The following is a 15,334-nucleotide window of genomic DNA, read 5'->3' as shown; positions in this document are numbered from 1 at the left end:
ATTGTGTCTACTTCCCTTTTTAGTTCTAGTACGGTTTTGTTCATTTCCATCACCTGTTTGGATGTGTTTTCCTGTTTTTCTTTAAGGACTTCTACCTGTTTGGTTGTGTTTTCCTGCTTTTATTTAAGGGCCTGTAACTCTTTAGCAGTGCTCTCCTGTAATTCTTTAAGTGACTTATGAAAGTCCTTCTTGATATCCTCTATCATCATCATGAGAAATGTTATTAAATCTGGGTCTAGATTTTCGGTTGTGTTGGGGTGTCCACGACTAGCTGGGGTGGGAGTGCTGAATTCGGATGATGGTGAGTGGTCTTGATTTCTGTTAGTAGGGTTCTTACGTTTGCCTTTCACCATCTGGTAATCTCTGAATCTAACTGTTATAGTTGTCTCTGTTAAGAGCTTGTTCTTCAGGTGCCTCTGTTAGCCTCTATAAGCAGACCTGGGAGGGCAGCTCTCTCCTTAGTTTGAGTGGGCAGAGTATTCTCTGCAGGCAAGCTCTCTTCTTGCAGGGAAGGTACCCAGATATCTGGTGTTCGAACCAGACTCCTGGCAGGAGTTGTGTTCCACTCACTAGAGGTCTTAGGATCCCGTGGGGAATCCTGTGTGGGCCCTTGGGGGTCTTGGGCGAGACTCCGCTGGCAAGGTACTTTGGGGCTCGAGTGGAGCGGAAGGGGCTTGTGCCCCAGGACAGGCCCAGGTAGTCCGCTTCCCTATTTACCGCAGTCTCAGGTTCTGCGCGATTGGATTGGGGCAGGGGCTGTGTTCCACTCACCAGAGGTCTTAGGATCCCGTGGGGAATCCTTTGTGGGCCCTTGCGGGTGTTGGAAGAGACTCCACTGGCAAGGTACCTCAGGGCTCGAGTCCCAATCTATCTTATATGTAGGACTTAATGACTGCCTGAGATATAAATCCAGCATGGCATTGCTTTAAGATGTCTAGACAATCTAGAAAAATGTATTAAATGTCTAAAAACAGCCTTTTTAAAAGGACAGCATTTTTTTTCTTATGAGTTGTATATGCATAAACAATTGAAAATTTGAGAATTAATAGCATCCGAGGGACGAACAATCTTAAGCAATTGTGAGCTCTGAGATATAATATTGACTGTTAATATACAAATTAAAGTTTGGTTGTTCAGCATTTTAAAACACCACTCACAGCACACAACTAAATTATCTGTGCTGAAGCAGGGGGAAGCTCAAAAGAGTAAGTGTGTGATCTAATTCACATCTACTTATTTCCCATAGAGGGGTTGTTTTGAAACACAGTAACTGGGATGCATGCATGCATGAATTTATAGAAGAAACAAAGGCATGCATAAAAACAATTTTTAAAATTATCTTTGGGATATTGATTGTCAATTATATATTAAATGATGGTATGCAATAGATCAATTTTTATTATTCTGTAATAACCAATTTGATTGCTGTTTGGAACAAGGAACAGACACTTAGTCAGGTTTTTAAGACACAGTTTTTGTTATAGGTATCCCAAACAATATGAATTTATCTTATAATTCTTTATTAGCACCACAGTGGCTTAATAGGATGCTGAAACTATGCTTTGAGGTGAATACCACCTCGGCCTCACCCTTGAGAGGCATTAGCTACTAAATACTTTTCACTTAGGAAACAATATACACTGAAAGATTCAAACTGTTAGCTTCTTGTATAGAAGCAGAAAAGACAAAATTTTTTCTTATATAATGTAAAGCTGTGTTAGCCATACCAACAGCAATATTTCCCAGTGATTACCAGTTCACTAGAAGCAAAACTCTTTACAATTATCAGAATGTAAAGGAAAAAACAAACTCTTAAATCTATAATAACTTTACATGAAGTAGGCAAGTCAAATCGCAATGTACTGATAAATTCTACAGCGTGACTGATCCTTTTTATAAACTTAGAATTTAAACTTTATTAGAACAATATCTGGGTAGATTTGCAATAGTGTTTTTTCAGCTAAAAGAAATTTCCCCTGGAGGCAAGTTTCCAGAGCTTCCCTAGGCACCATTTGCAAGACAAAAGAAAGTCACACAAACCTAGCAGAAGCTGCTCTGAGCTTAGTTCCTCTTGCATGAGGACAGATTTTAGAATTACTAAGTTTCTTTTACAATATTAGACTATAACTACATCTTTGGGAAAGCAAAACCCAATTTCAAAACAATTTATCACCTTAGAATCAATATTAGAAGCATTACTATCATGTTACCAAGTTTGGCTGTCAATTTATACCTATGAATGCATGACAGTACAAGCTTTAATGCTTCATTAAAGAGACATTGCTCTAAATCTTATCTTTAAATTTACTTTCCAGGATAAGAATCACATTAAATATTATCTCAACTAGAAGTATCCTTAGAGACCTAGTATTTTTGGCCTGCTTTATACCACGTGTTTGAAAGACTCCTGAGCTGCCAATTTAAAACTAAATTTCTAGTAACCAGTATTACACCGTTTTGATCATACAAAATAACTAGTACTCTACAATGAAGACACACAGAGCATATTACACCTCTAAGACCAGTAAAAAGCTAGGTGAAGTGGCTACACTTAGACCAATCAAAGAATTTTAATTTTTCTAGTTATAATTATAAAACAAAAAGCACTTTGTCATTACCTACACACATAATCACGAATACAGAGAATTTTCTTAGGGAAAAAAAATTTATTAGCTTTTTCGCCCCAATAACCTGAGGCTGCAGAGTCTCACTCTCTCTCTCTCTTTTTTTAAACAATTTTTCCAGCAGGGGCCCTCCTGCTACGCCTGATAAAGTGTGTGGCCACTCTCTTGAAAAACCAGCAGATAAAGTTCTAGCCATCTTTATTTTCAAACATGAAACACAGAACATTCAGTCATTCAGACAACAAAACAAAGCACACATGAATTGACATGTAAACGGACAGGTGCACCAGACATTAGACAACACAAAGAGGGCAGAGAACTTCTGCTGTAGAGCCAGAGAGAATAAAGCAGGGTATCCTGAATTCTCTCTGTCTTTGGGAGAGTTTCAAAATCCATTTTCCTCTATATATTTTATTGAATCATTTTAAGCCCTATTCCTCTAGCCTGATACAGTTCTCAACTGAGAACAACCGCCTGTTGCATCATTTTAAACCCTATTCCTCTCGCCTGAAACAGCTTTGAAAAGCTGGGGACAACCACCGGATTCACAGTTTCTAGTCACACACATATTTCACTGTCAAATTCTAAGTGGAAAAATCACCGGGTTAGCACTGTTCTAAACTTAGCCCGTATCCTTCTGAACCTCCAGCAACACTTTTTTTTAAAAAAATGAAGTTTAAAGCCAGTGCTAGCATAAATACCTGTTGCTCACTGTGCCTAATACGATCTGAATCTTTCCTTCCCTTGGAGCTCCATACAAGACAGCAATTCCCTTAGTGTTTTCCCACCGTTCCTGTGGTCCCTGGTCCGGGCACCAATCTGATGTATGCTGGCCTGCAGCTTACAAGGACTGGGTACACCAGGGAGGCAGGCTGGGGCTGAAAGAGACTTAGATGGCCAGAGGTTAATGGAGCCAAGACATGATTCTGTTCAAGGCCCTCCATTTATTAAGAGAGTGTGCTTATAAAATGTGGGAAGGCCCATCCCTCACCAGTCCATTCTTGGAGTCTGGAGCCAGCCTGTAGGTGATGTACAGAATAGGATGTTCCTCTGGAATGTATCAGGTGCTTCTGAGCAGGTAGCAGTCAGTGTCTTGGAGAGAGCAGTTGTAGGTAGCAGAACAAAAGAGCCATCTAGGTCAGAAGGATCCACCTTAGGTAATTTCCTTCACAGTGGCAGCACGGTCAAAGTCTGGATCAGCCTACTTCAGGGCTGAGGGAGGCTATAGCATTGGAAATGTAAATGAAGAAAATACCTAATTAAAAAAAATGAACCCACACACCTATGGACACTTGACAGTTGATTATACAATCAACAAATGAAATCATCTTAAAGAAATTGTGCTGGTCTAATTGGATAACTGCATGTAGACGAATGTAAACAGACCTATAACAATCACCCTGCACAAAACTTACATACAAATGAAACAAAAGAAACCACACACGCACTAAATTTCATGGAAGAGAAATTGGGGTAAATTACTTGAACTCATTGGTACAGGAGACAAATTCCTGAACAAAACACCAAGAGCTCAGGCACAAAGATTAATTATTAATACAAGTGACCTCTTGAAACTGAAATGTCAGGAGCCAACAAATCAAAGCTGAAAAGGAGCAGTATCTTCCTGAGATAAGTTTACCTTAGATTAAAAACTTACAACAGATTTGCCAAGCCTCATGAGAAGTCCATTTTAGGAAATATTCCTGCTATTAATATGCTTTTCTGGTGTTAATAAAAATATATAACAATCACTAGGTATTATCTCATCCTTTTGTTCAGATCTCTGTATATATATATTGAAGATGTATGACTTATAGTGATGCTATATATACAACCAGATAATGATTTTGTAGTATTCCTAATTTAATTCAAACAAGTTTGGGAAGAAAATTTTTAGAGATGGCCTTAGTTGCTAGAAGGATGTAATAAATTTAGAAGCAAGAATAGAATGTGCTTACTCATCAGAATAGTATGTAAAGACTGCATAATAAGAGGTACAATCAGCTTTCATAATCAAACCAAAAATGAGAAAGACTTGGGAGAATTTTGTGTTCATAGAGAAGAATTTAGGTCCAAGGATAAAGTCACAGATAGGTACTATGATAAGGCAAGGCCCTGCAAAACTTGCTTTCAACTTTTAATGGGTATACTATAACAAAACACTGCTTTAAACTTAATATTAACATCCTTCGGTAACTTCCATTTGATGTAACACTAAAAGTCTGAGGTAATTTTCTAAAGCATTTTCTGCGTAAGAAAGTATACAAAGACTAGAAGCAAGAAATAAAGCTTTTAGTTGAGTGGTTTAGCATGGGGAGCTTTGCCCCATCCATCCATCTATCCATCCATCCATCCATCCATCCATCCATCCATCCATCCATCCATCCATCCAAATATGTATGCCTGTTTGTCTATATGTTTGTATGTATGTATATGACTATATGGGTAAACATGCATGAATACTTGTGGAACTGATTGTGACAAATGATCTGGCCTGTCCAGAGTATTGGTATATGAATGTTTAAATGTATATGTGTCTGTGCATATTTACCTGTACAGAACATCTTAATTCTTTTCCTGCCCTTCCCCTCTGTTTCACAAAGAGTTGACCAGCTTAGCCAGAGAGGCTTCTAGGTGACTCACCAAAGAAGGAGCACTAGCAATAAATCCTTTCTCTTATCCCTTTCTCTTATCCCTGCTTTATGAGGAGGTGCTAAACAGTTTTTCCCTTCAGAGGATCTCACAGAAGGCATGTCTGCTACTTAAGCACAGTGACTTAGACATAAGACAGGTAAATGTTTTATTATTATATAGCAATCCTAAATATTGCCTAAGACCAAGTATTACCCCACAACACTCTTTTCACTCCACTGTCTTAGGAATAACACAAGAAAGAAGAAACAATAGGATTGGGACTTAGTACTGAAAAGCTTTTGCAAGGTTAAAGACACCATCAATGGGACAAAAGGACAGCCTACAATTGGAAAAATCTTCACCAAACCTATATCCAACAGACAGCTAATATCCAAAATATATAAAGAACCCAAGAAGTTAAACACCAATAAACTACAGAATCCAATTAAAAATGGAGCACAGAGCTATACAGAAAATTCTCAGCAGAGGAATCTCTAACAAACAAGAAACACTTAAAGAAATGTTCAACTTTCTTAGTCACCAGGGAAATGCAAATAAAAATGACTCTGAGATCCCATCTTACACACATTGCAATAGGTAAGATTAAAAACAAAACAAAACAAACAAAACAAGACAAGACAAGAGAAAACAAAACAGTACAAAAGAAAACCCTAAAGTGACAGCACATGTTGGAGAGATGTGAAAAAGATGAAGATGCCTCCATTGCTCGTAGAAGTGAAAACTAGTAAAAAAAACCCTTCAGAAATGAATTTGGCTGTTTCTCAGAAAATTGGGAATAATTCTACCCCACAACCCTGGTAAATAACTTGGGGTAATATACCCAAATGATATCCTACTATAACACAGGGACACCTGCTCAGCTTTGCTCATAGTAGCTTTATTTGTTATATCCTGATACTGGAAACAACCAAGGTGTACCTCAACTGAAGAATGATAAAGAAAATTTGATACATGTTGATAATGGAATACTATTCAGCAATTAAAAACAAGGATATCATGAAATTTTCAGGAAGTGTATGTAGGTAGAAAATATAATCTTGAGTAAGGTAACCTAGACGCAGAAAAAAACATATTGTATATACTCACCTCTGATATAGACATTAGTTATAAAGTACAGGATAAATATGCCTCTGCCTCCCAAGTGCTGGGATTAAAGTTGTGTGCCGCCATGCTGGCTCTACCTTACAATTTTTAATTGGCACCACAGCAGCCTTATAATAGGATGTTAAAACTTTACTTGGAGATGAAGAAAAATGATTTTACATTAATGTTTTCTTTGTCAAAGAATTGCTGTGTGCTCATAACAATAATTAGAATAAGCAGCTAATATTTGATTACCATTGGTCATAATTGATAACAATTGATCACAGAACTTCCCTCTATTTTCTGTAAAGCCTTTATGTTTCTCACCAGTTAATTTGAATCTCACTTGATAGCACCTAACAAAGGGTAAGTTATCCTGTGGTGAGTTTAAGGTGAGATCTTAGCCAATTAACATCTCCTAGAAGATTTCAAAAATAATTTGAAGTAAGTAAATAATTTCTTTCTTAAATTTTCTGTACCACACTTTTTCTAGGATAACTAAGACCTAAATATTAAAAAGATATTGCCTCTGAATCTTTTTTATGGAGCAATAGCTACTCCCCAGAACTTTAAAGTTCATTATGTGACAGCAAAGATTTGAAGTAAATGTTTCTTTAGAAGCATTTGCTAATAAATTACTTTTCATTTAAGAAACAATACACTGAAAGATTCAAGGTCTTAGCTTCTTCTATTGAAGCTGAGACAATAAAAATTTTTTACATAATGTAAGACTATTAGCCTTACTGAGGGGCAAAACTTTTTAATGGTCATCAGTTCACTAGTAGCAAAGTCTTTACAATTAACAGGATGCAAAGGAAAAAACAATCTTACAAATCTATAATAATTTTATATGAAGTAGGCAAGCTAGCTTGTAATGCCTTTAAAAGTTCTGTAGCCTGATTGACCTTTTATAAATCTTAAATTTAACTTTAAAATTTACTATGAACAATACTTGGGTAGATCTGAAACAAGGTCTTTTAGCTAAAAAGAAATTCCCCTGATGGCAGGGAGAGGCTAGGTTTCAAGAACTTCCTTGGGCATGGGTTGCAAAACAAAAGAAAATGCCACACAAGGCTGGCCAAGGCTGCTCTGAGTTTTGCATTAACTCAAATGTAAATATTTCTTAATCTGAGCATACAGCCTTCCTGCAGTGAGAACAGATTCCAGGGGAAGAATTCAACTGTCTATCTCTGCCTCTCATTTTGGACAGTCTTTCTTAAATTGACTTATATTTAAAACATTTTTTATAACCTTTTATGGTCCTGTAAGGTCACAACCATAACCAAACGGATTGTTTGAGGGTCTAATTTCTGCACAAAGAAGAATATATCTAGATAAGTCTGTCTTTGCTTTGTATGGCCAGATGGCCGCAATAAGCTGCATTAGTGATCTCATAAGATTACTCTTGTAATAATCTTAATATATGGGTGAGTAAAAAAAATCTTAAATATGTGATCAACCTCCAAACTGCAGTCAATAGAACATTGGCAATTTTAACCATAATTTTTAAGTTTTTTTGAAACATTAGAATATTATCTACAACTTTTGGAAGCAAACCTAATTTTAAACAATTTATTGTCTTTAAAATCAATATTATAAACATTACTATTACATTACGAAGTTTGGCTTTCAATTCATGAGTGCATGACAGTGTAATTTTAAAGTTTTATTAAAGAGTATTGTTTTATATCTTATCTCTATAAGTCTACTATCTAGGATAAAAATCACATTAAATATTGTCTCAATTAGAAGTATTCTTAGAGGCCTAGGTTTTTGGCCTAGTTTATGCCACATGTTGTTTTAAAATGATTCCAACTCTGAGTTACCAATTTAGAGCTAACTGTCTTGTTACCAATGTAACAAGAAATTGGTGCTGAGTTTCTCTCCTTTCATCACTACAGTGTAGGCCTTTACTACAGCTGGTGAGGTATCTAATCATATTTTAACGTCAAACTGCCCCATGGTAAAAAACAAAAACAAAAACAAAAAAAAAACCTTACTCATCCTAAAACTGAATAGCCTTTACTTGTTGATCTGCAGCACTGAAATGAGATCCTATCCTTGTTTGAGAAATAAAGAAGAAAAATTAAAAGAAAAGAAAAAGAGATAGACTTACCTGCCCCAAAGTCCCTGTTCGAAGGTGCCAGCTACCACAGACTAACCTCTATTGGGTCTCCTATCTGTGGGAAAAGGGCTTCTGGTTGCTGGTGAACAAGGGTTTTAGAGAATTGACAGAGAGACATAAACTCAAGGGAGAGCTGAATCCAAATGTATTTTGTCCAAGGGAACACCAGACATTTAATACAGAAGAAAAACAAGAAAACCAGGTGATCACATTTGCCAAGTTACATTGACACAAAACAAAAGAGAATGCTTACATAAAAGATGGTGGGAGCCAGGCCACATTAACCACTGAGAATAGGATTGTTCCTTTAATTAAAAAGGTCTGCTAAACACAGAAGCCAGGTGAATGCTCTGATGCAATGCTAGTCTATTGTTAAACCCACCACCAGGGGTTCTTTAGTAAATACCTGATTATGCTATTGTTCTGGGCCTAGTGAAAAAATCTGCACCAGGGGAATTGCCTTCCAATAACCCCTCCACGTGATAATCCACCTATTTCCTAGACCATTGTGTATTCTTGTGTGTGGTTGTGACTTGGCTATTGTCCTAAGTAATTACTATGCAGACTAGCCCTGAGCTTTTCTAGCTCAGTTTCGAGTATATTGTAATGCCTAATTAGTTTCACTGTCTCCACTAGAAGTGAATTTGAATGTTACTGAATAGGTAACATTCTTAATGGAATTCCAAGCTCACCTTCCCGCTTCAAGGATTTTCTAGGAATCATTGGAACACTGGTGGAGGCTTAGCGATATGTCAAAATCAATCCTTAAGGGAGTTATAATAAAACAATACTGAAAGAGAGCACATGGATCCATACACCAGACTAATGCTGGGACAGGGTTTGGGTATACAGGCTATTGGAATGCCAAGGTTCCAGGAGGCTGTTTTCTTGAAACTCTTTGCCTCCTGACTGCTTCCAGGCTTTTAAGCCTACCAAGCAGACTGCACTGGACTGGAAGTAGCAGCTAGTAATTGAAAACTGCCAGAAATAGGAAACTGGGTATCCTTATAAGTATGTCCCCTATAATATGAAACACCATACAGCCAAGAGTACATACTAGACTTGATGGGTTAAGAAAGAGAAGACAAGGTTGGTGATATGAGAAGTAGGGAAGGAGGAAATCAAAATCTAATGAACAAAGTTCAAATAATTAAGAAATATATTAAAGATTGCCATGGTTAAATGGATATGCTGTTTTCACTCTAGGAAATAAAAAGTTTGTACAAATTCTCATTGTAAGAAATGGATAAATGGAGAAGGAGCAACCATTCTTTTGGCTGTAAAATAATTCTGCTTTTAAAAGAAATATACTGAGCATGTTTCTTCAATATAAATTGTTCATAAGTGAGGAATTTTAGAGCAAAATGTGGCAGTCACAAACTACTGCTTATTCTGTTATAGGTAATGGAGAATTCCAAAATGTTGGGTCACTAATGCTGTATAAATTATGAAAAGCAAACTGTTATAAAATGCATGTTCTAAATCATGAGCGTGTTATTGAGCAACTCTTTATTTATTTTGATTCTTAATGAATATAGTCATTATTGAACCTTAGAACAAAGTCAGCACTGTAGACTGATACAATTGAATGGAATATATTTATTCAGGAAAAGATATGGGACACATTGGTATGGCCTAGACCCCCAATCTAATCACTGGAGTAACCAGTTTTGTCATGGTTTTGAATCACTAAGGCCCAGCTTCTCATCTTTATATGTAAAAAATTAGCCACAGTAATGAAAGTGGGACAAATATAAAGAAATAAGAGAATAATAATTGACAGAACCACTTCAATAACTCTTAATAAATTGTGATGTAAGCAAGTATTAAAAAGAGAACTTCTTATACTGAGCACATTTTTTGTGTACGTACTTAGTCTAATCTGAGCCAATATAATTATATCTTTACAGAAGGAGACTTTACTTGAACAATGCCATTACTGCTCAAATAATAAATGTCATTCTTCTGGAATTTAAGTACTGGAAATGTATGCCTCTACTTTTTAAATTCTGCATACTTTGGTCATTTTATAGTACAATTTTGACATCCATAGAATATACATTTCCATTACTGCTTCACATTTAACAACCCTTCATTATATTGGACCAACTATTTATGATTATTATCAATGAAATAAATGAACACAATGAATGTCTCTGAAGTGCTTCAAATTCTAGAAGATAATCTTTCTCAAGAATTTTCATTTATTGTCATCTGTTCGGTTATGCTGAGATAGCCTCATTTCTTAAATGATGATAAGTGGAGAATCCTAAAAACTGTAAAGCCAGTGGGAGTATCTGCAACTACAGGGTAATCACATTGAATTCTAAATTCTTCCAGCCATGTGTTGTGAAACATTTATAGTCCTTCTTTTACAGTGATGACAATATAAAGGATAAAAGAAAGGAGGGAAGTAAGGGAGAAAGAATGAGAGAAAGAGAGAGAAAGAAAAGCAAGCAAGCAAGTAAGAAAGAATGCAAGATGAAAGAAAGAAAAAGAAAGAAAGAAAGAAAGAAAGAAAGAAAGGTAGAAAGGTAGAAAGGTAGAAAGGAAGGAAGAAAGAAAGCAAGCATGGAAGGAAGGAAGGAAGGAAGGAAGGAAGGAAGGAAGGAAAGAAGGAAGGAAGGAAAAGAAAGAAAGAAGGATAAGCCTAGGTCTGCCATTGAATTTCACAGTGGCAAAAGTCATATAGCTTTTCCTATATATCAACTTAATATGTTTTCTTACTAAAATGTGTGTTACTAATGTAATTCATTTTTGTCTTTTTTCCTAGCTGTGTTGCTCAAAGCATATATGAAAGTTTTACTGCATTTATAATTAAAGCATATGTCCATATGTTTATATTAGCAAGAACCAATTTAAATACACAGTTAAACATGCATGTACCAGAGACCTGGGAGGTGAGAGAATCTCAGAACTTAAAAGTAGGGACAGTAGATGAAATTCCCGATAGAAAGGGGAGGGAACTTATAGAGCCCACTTCCAGCAGGAAGACAGGGCATCAAATGAGGGAGAGGGGGCCATCCCACTATTACAACTATGACCAATAATTGTTCTTGTTTGACAGAATTACAGGGATAGAAATGGAGAGAATCCTGAGGAAAGAAGGTCCAGCCACAGGCCCAAATTGGGATCCAGCTCAAGGGGAGGTCCCAAGGCCTGACACTATTACTGAGGCTATTGAGTACTCACAAAAAAGGACCTACCATGACCGCACTCCAGAAGACCCAACAAGCAGCTGAAAGAGTCAGATGCAGATATTTGCACCCAACCAATGGGCAGAAGCAGCTGACCCCTGTTGTTGAATTAGGGAAGGCTGAAAGAATCTGAGCAGAAGGGCAGTCATGTAGGAGGACAAGCAGTGTCATTTAATCTGGATCCCCCTAGTCCTCTCCACCAAATAGACCACCAAACACTGGATCACCAAACAGACAGAATACACAAGGTGATATGAGGGCTTCAGCCCACATATATTAGAGAACTGCTGTGTCTGTGTTCACTCAGAGATGATGCACCTAACCCTCAAAGGACTGGAGTCCCCAGGGAGTTTAGAGGTCAGGTGGGGTGGAGGTGGTGATATCCACGTGGTGACAGGGGTGGGGAGGAGGTATGGGATGTGGGTTATCAGAGGGTGGACGAGGGGGGGATAAAATATGGACTGTAAAAAATAAATTAATTAATTTTAAAAAGATAAAAGAAAAAATGTGTTAGAAAGTTAATAAGGAAATTATATATGTTGTTTTTGATAAAGAAGAAAAGAAGAAATTGACATAATTTTAGTACAATCTCATAACTTTTACAAATTAACTCAAGTGTATTTCAATTTTTGAATGATTATTATTTATCAGCCTTACTTGTCACAACTCAACAAAATTAAGCCCAGATGTCTTACAGGCACTCTACGAAAATGACAATGTTAAAAGTTCTTGTTTTTTCTTATCATTGAGACAAAGTCCATTTGGAAGAGAGTTCAACAGTAACTAGTTGATTGCACAAAGATGCCCAAACGCAAAATATTGATTTGCGAATGCTGTATAAAGTGTCTGGAGTGCCTGATCATACCAGTGTCAGTAAGAAGGGTCTCCATGGATCCATTTGTAGTCTTGGTGCTTTGTCTGTCCTTTCTGCTTGTCCTGTCATTGTGGAGACAGAGATCTGCAAGAGGGAACCTCCCTCCTGGCCCTACTCCTCTCCCAATTATTGGAAATTACCACCTGATAGATATGAAGGACATTGGGCAGTGCCTTACCAATGTAAGTATGCCTTACGTTCTTCAGGTACATTTCAAATTGAGATAGAACTCTTGCTACTTTCATAAAATCCTATTAGTGGAGCTAATGTTCTGGAAATGAATATGATGTAAAAAACTGAAAAGTTCAATATTTTTTTCTGACATTTGCCTCTAGTTCTGATTAGGAAATTAGTAATGCTCTAAGTTTCAGATTGAAGACCCTGAAATTTAGGTAATTATATACATGCTTTTTAGAAAAAAAAATGCGGTAATCATATACTATTTTTACACACATTTTCTATTATTTTGTGTTGTTGGTCCTCTGAGCCAGTGGTGACAGGATCTACACAGATACCAAGTCGGGTTCACGCAACAAAGTCTTTACTTCAGGTTTTTCCCTTACAGCTCTCTTCCCCAGCAGCCTCTTCTTCTATTCCTTCCTTCTTTCTTGCAGCTTTACTTACAACTCTTTCTTAGAACAGTTTCTCTTACAACCACTAACTTCTACTTAGGGGAAGGCATAAAACAACTCCTATAACAACAGCTTATCTTACTACTACTTCTACTCATGGCAATGGCTAAAACTCCTATTACAACAGCCTCTCTTACTACTACTTCTACTCATGGCAATGGCTAAAACTCCTATTACAACAGCTTCTCTTACTCTACTTCTACTCAAGGCAAGGGCTAAAACTACTCCTATTACAACAGCTTCTCTTACTCTACTTCTACTTAGGGCAAGGGCTAAACCCTAACCTTGCACTGACTAACCTCATGTAGCTCCACCCCACCTCATCCAATCAGAATTCATACATACTCCAGGCATGAGCTCAGGTCGCTCACCCATAGTCTGACAGGTCCGGATCACGAGGAACAGTCCAGTCTGGCAGCCAGCCCATGCATGCTTTTTCACTGCACATGCTTGGGCAAGGCAGTAAACAAGTGGGCTTCACGGGGCCTGTGGCCACACCCACTTCCTGCATCTCCCCCTTGTTGTTTTATTAGTAGCTCTGGGATCAGCATCTGTCTAAGGTTTCCCCCTTCCGTGCCACATCCTTACCCATCATGGGAGTGACGAACTCACTTTCTCCATCCTGTCTTAGGTTGGTATGTACACGTGAGGGTCTTACCCATCATTGATTACTGATTGAGCATGTTGAGCCAACATTGGGGGGATGTTCCTGTTTCCAAGGATGCCATAGCTTGCAATAAGGCTCGTTTATCAGCCCTGTGCCGCCTTCGCATACATGCCATTCACCAAAGCATTCCTCCACACACAACAGACAGCAGGAGCGCTGAAAAGGCCATCTCTCCTTAATTTTTTAAGAATCCCACAGTTCCCTGGATGATCTCCATCCATTGCTTTGCAGTTGCAATCTCCACATGAGTGTTGTTCACAGCAACAATCGATGCTTGCAATTCCTTCATCTTTGTGTCGAGATCATGACTGCAATTTCCTAGCAGCATTGCACCAATTCCATGTGACAGATTTTCAGCTCTGGAAAAATTCTGATACTGACAGAGGTTGCACACATTCCTGACATATGAGTAATGCAGGAAGCAAATACTAACTGCTCCAAAATATTCATCTGTTCCTGCAACCAATCCACTCTTTGGTTAACCATAAGGATACCAGCTTTCAAATTTGTATTCCAGTGGAACTGAAGCTCCGATTTCCTCTTTTCAGTCCCCTTGAAGGGAAGCTAGCATGGTGACTAGGCAAAAGCAATATTTGAGCAATTCTATCTCCAGGGGAAATGGCAGACACCCCTCTGGGGGAGGAAACCATGAACCTATTTTTGTGAACACCATATTACTTTCAAAACACAGAAGTACATAAAGAAAAACCTTTTATTCAAACTTGGCTATATTCTGTTCTATACCCCCATACCATACTGCCTTCTGTTCCCTGCCTGTTCACTAAATGTCTTTTCCATATCTTTTCAATGCTTACTAAAATACAGATTTTATAGATATAAATTTGTAACATATTTACATAGAACATACATATGCATACCTAAGAACTTTGAGTGTTTTTATCTTACACAAAACAATGGTCCATTTCATAGTGTTGTTTTCCTTCTAATACTATTGGCTAGTCCTCCCATCTACTATATAAGACCATCTTTTCTCTTTTTCTTTCATTTAAAGCATTTTCCTTTAATGGCTCAAGTTTATTCCTTCAATCTTTGTACAACCTTCCAATCCAGGGGTTCATGATACCATTGCCCCTGTTGGTCCTGAAATACTGGCAAGTACCCCACAATGGTGGGCACAATTTTGCAGACTTTTGCATGAAGACTACACTTTCCCCTTTTGTCTCCCTCATCTTTATAGGGCAGAGGAGAAAACCACAGTGGGGCTGATGATTTGGGCAGCCTACTGTGCCTCAAACTCCAGCGGAACATCAGACTACAGATATCATTGTTGCTATCTGTCCTGTCACTGTCATTAGTAGACCCTTCAGAGCTAGATTCCTTCTTCTCTTTCTTATCTTTGGTTTGTTGTCTAAGCTGTTTAGGTTTTTGGCGGCTAGCCCGAGAAGCAATCTCTTTAGCCTCCTCAAGTGCTGTCACTCCTTCCTCTGTTTCAGCACTGTACTTTCCACTGTCATCC

The 15,334-nt window shown here is 37.7% G+C and overlaps 1 protein-coding gene across 1 annotated transcript in view; it reads left to right on the top strand.

Annotated features, from left to right (window-relative positions):
• Positions 1 to 12,480: 12,480 nt before the first annotated feature.
• Positions 12,481 to 15,334, top strand: part of Cyp2c40 (cytochrome P450, family 2, subfamily c, polypeptide 40) — a 45,742-nt gene continuing 42,888 nt past the window's right edge. The window contains exon 1 of the mRNA NM_010004.3: positions 12,481 to 12,740. Within this exon, the coding sequence (NP_034134.3) occupies positions 12,573 to 12,740 (168 nt within the window). The 5' untranslated portion in view covers positions 12,481 to 12,572. The remainder of the gene's footprint in view (positions 12,741 to 15,334) is intronic.

The sequence above is a fragment of the Mus musculus genome, chromosome 19, assembly GCF_000001635.26.
Source record: "Mus musculus strain C57BL/6J chromosome 19, GRCm38.p6 C57BL/6J".
Lineage (NCBI taxonomy): Eukaryota > Metazoa > Chordata > Mammalia > Rodentia > Muridae > Mus > Mus musculus.
This window is presented reverse-complemented; position numbering and strand designations above follow the sequence as displayed.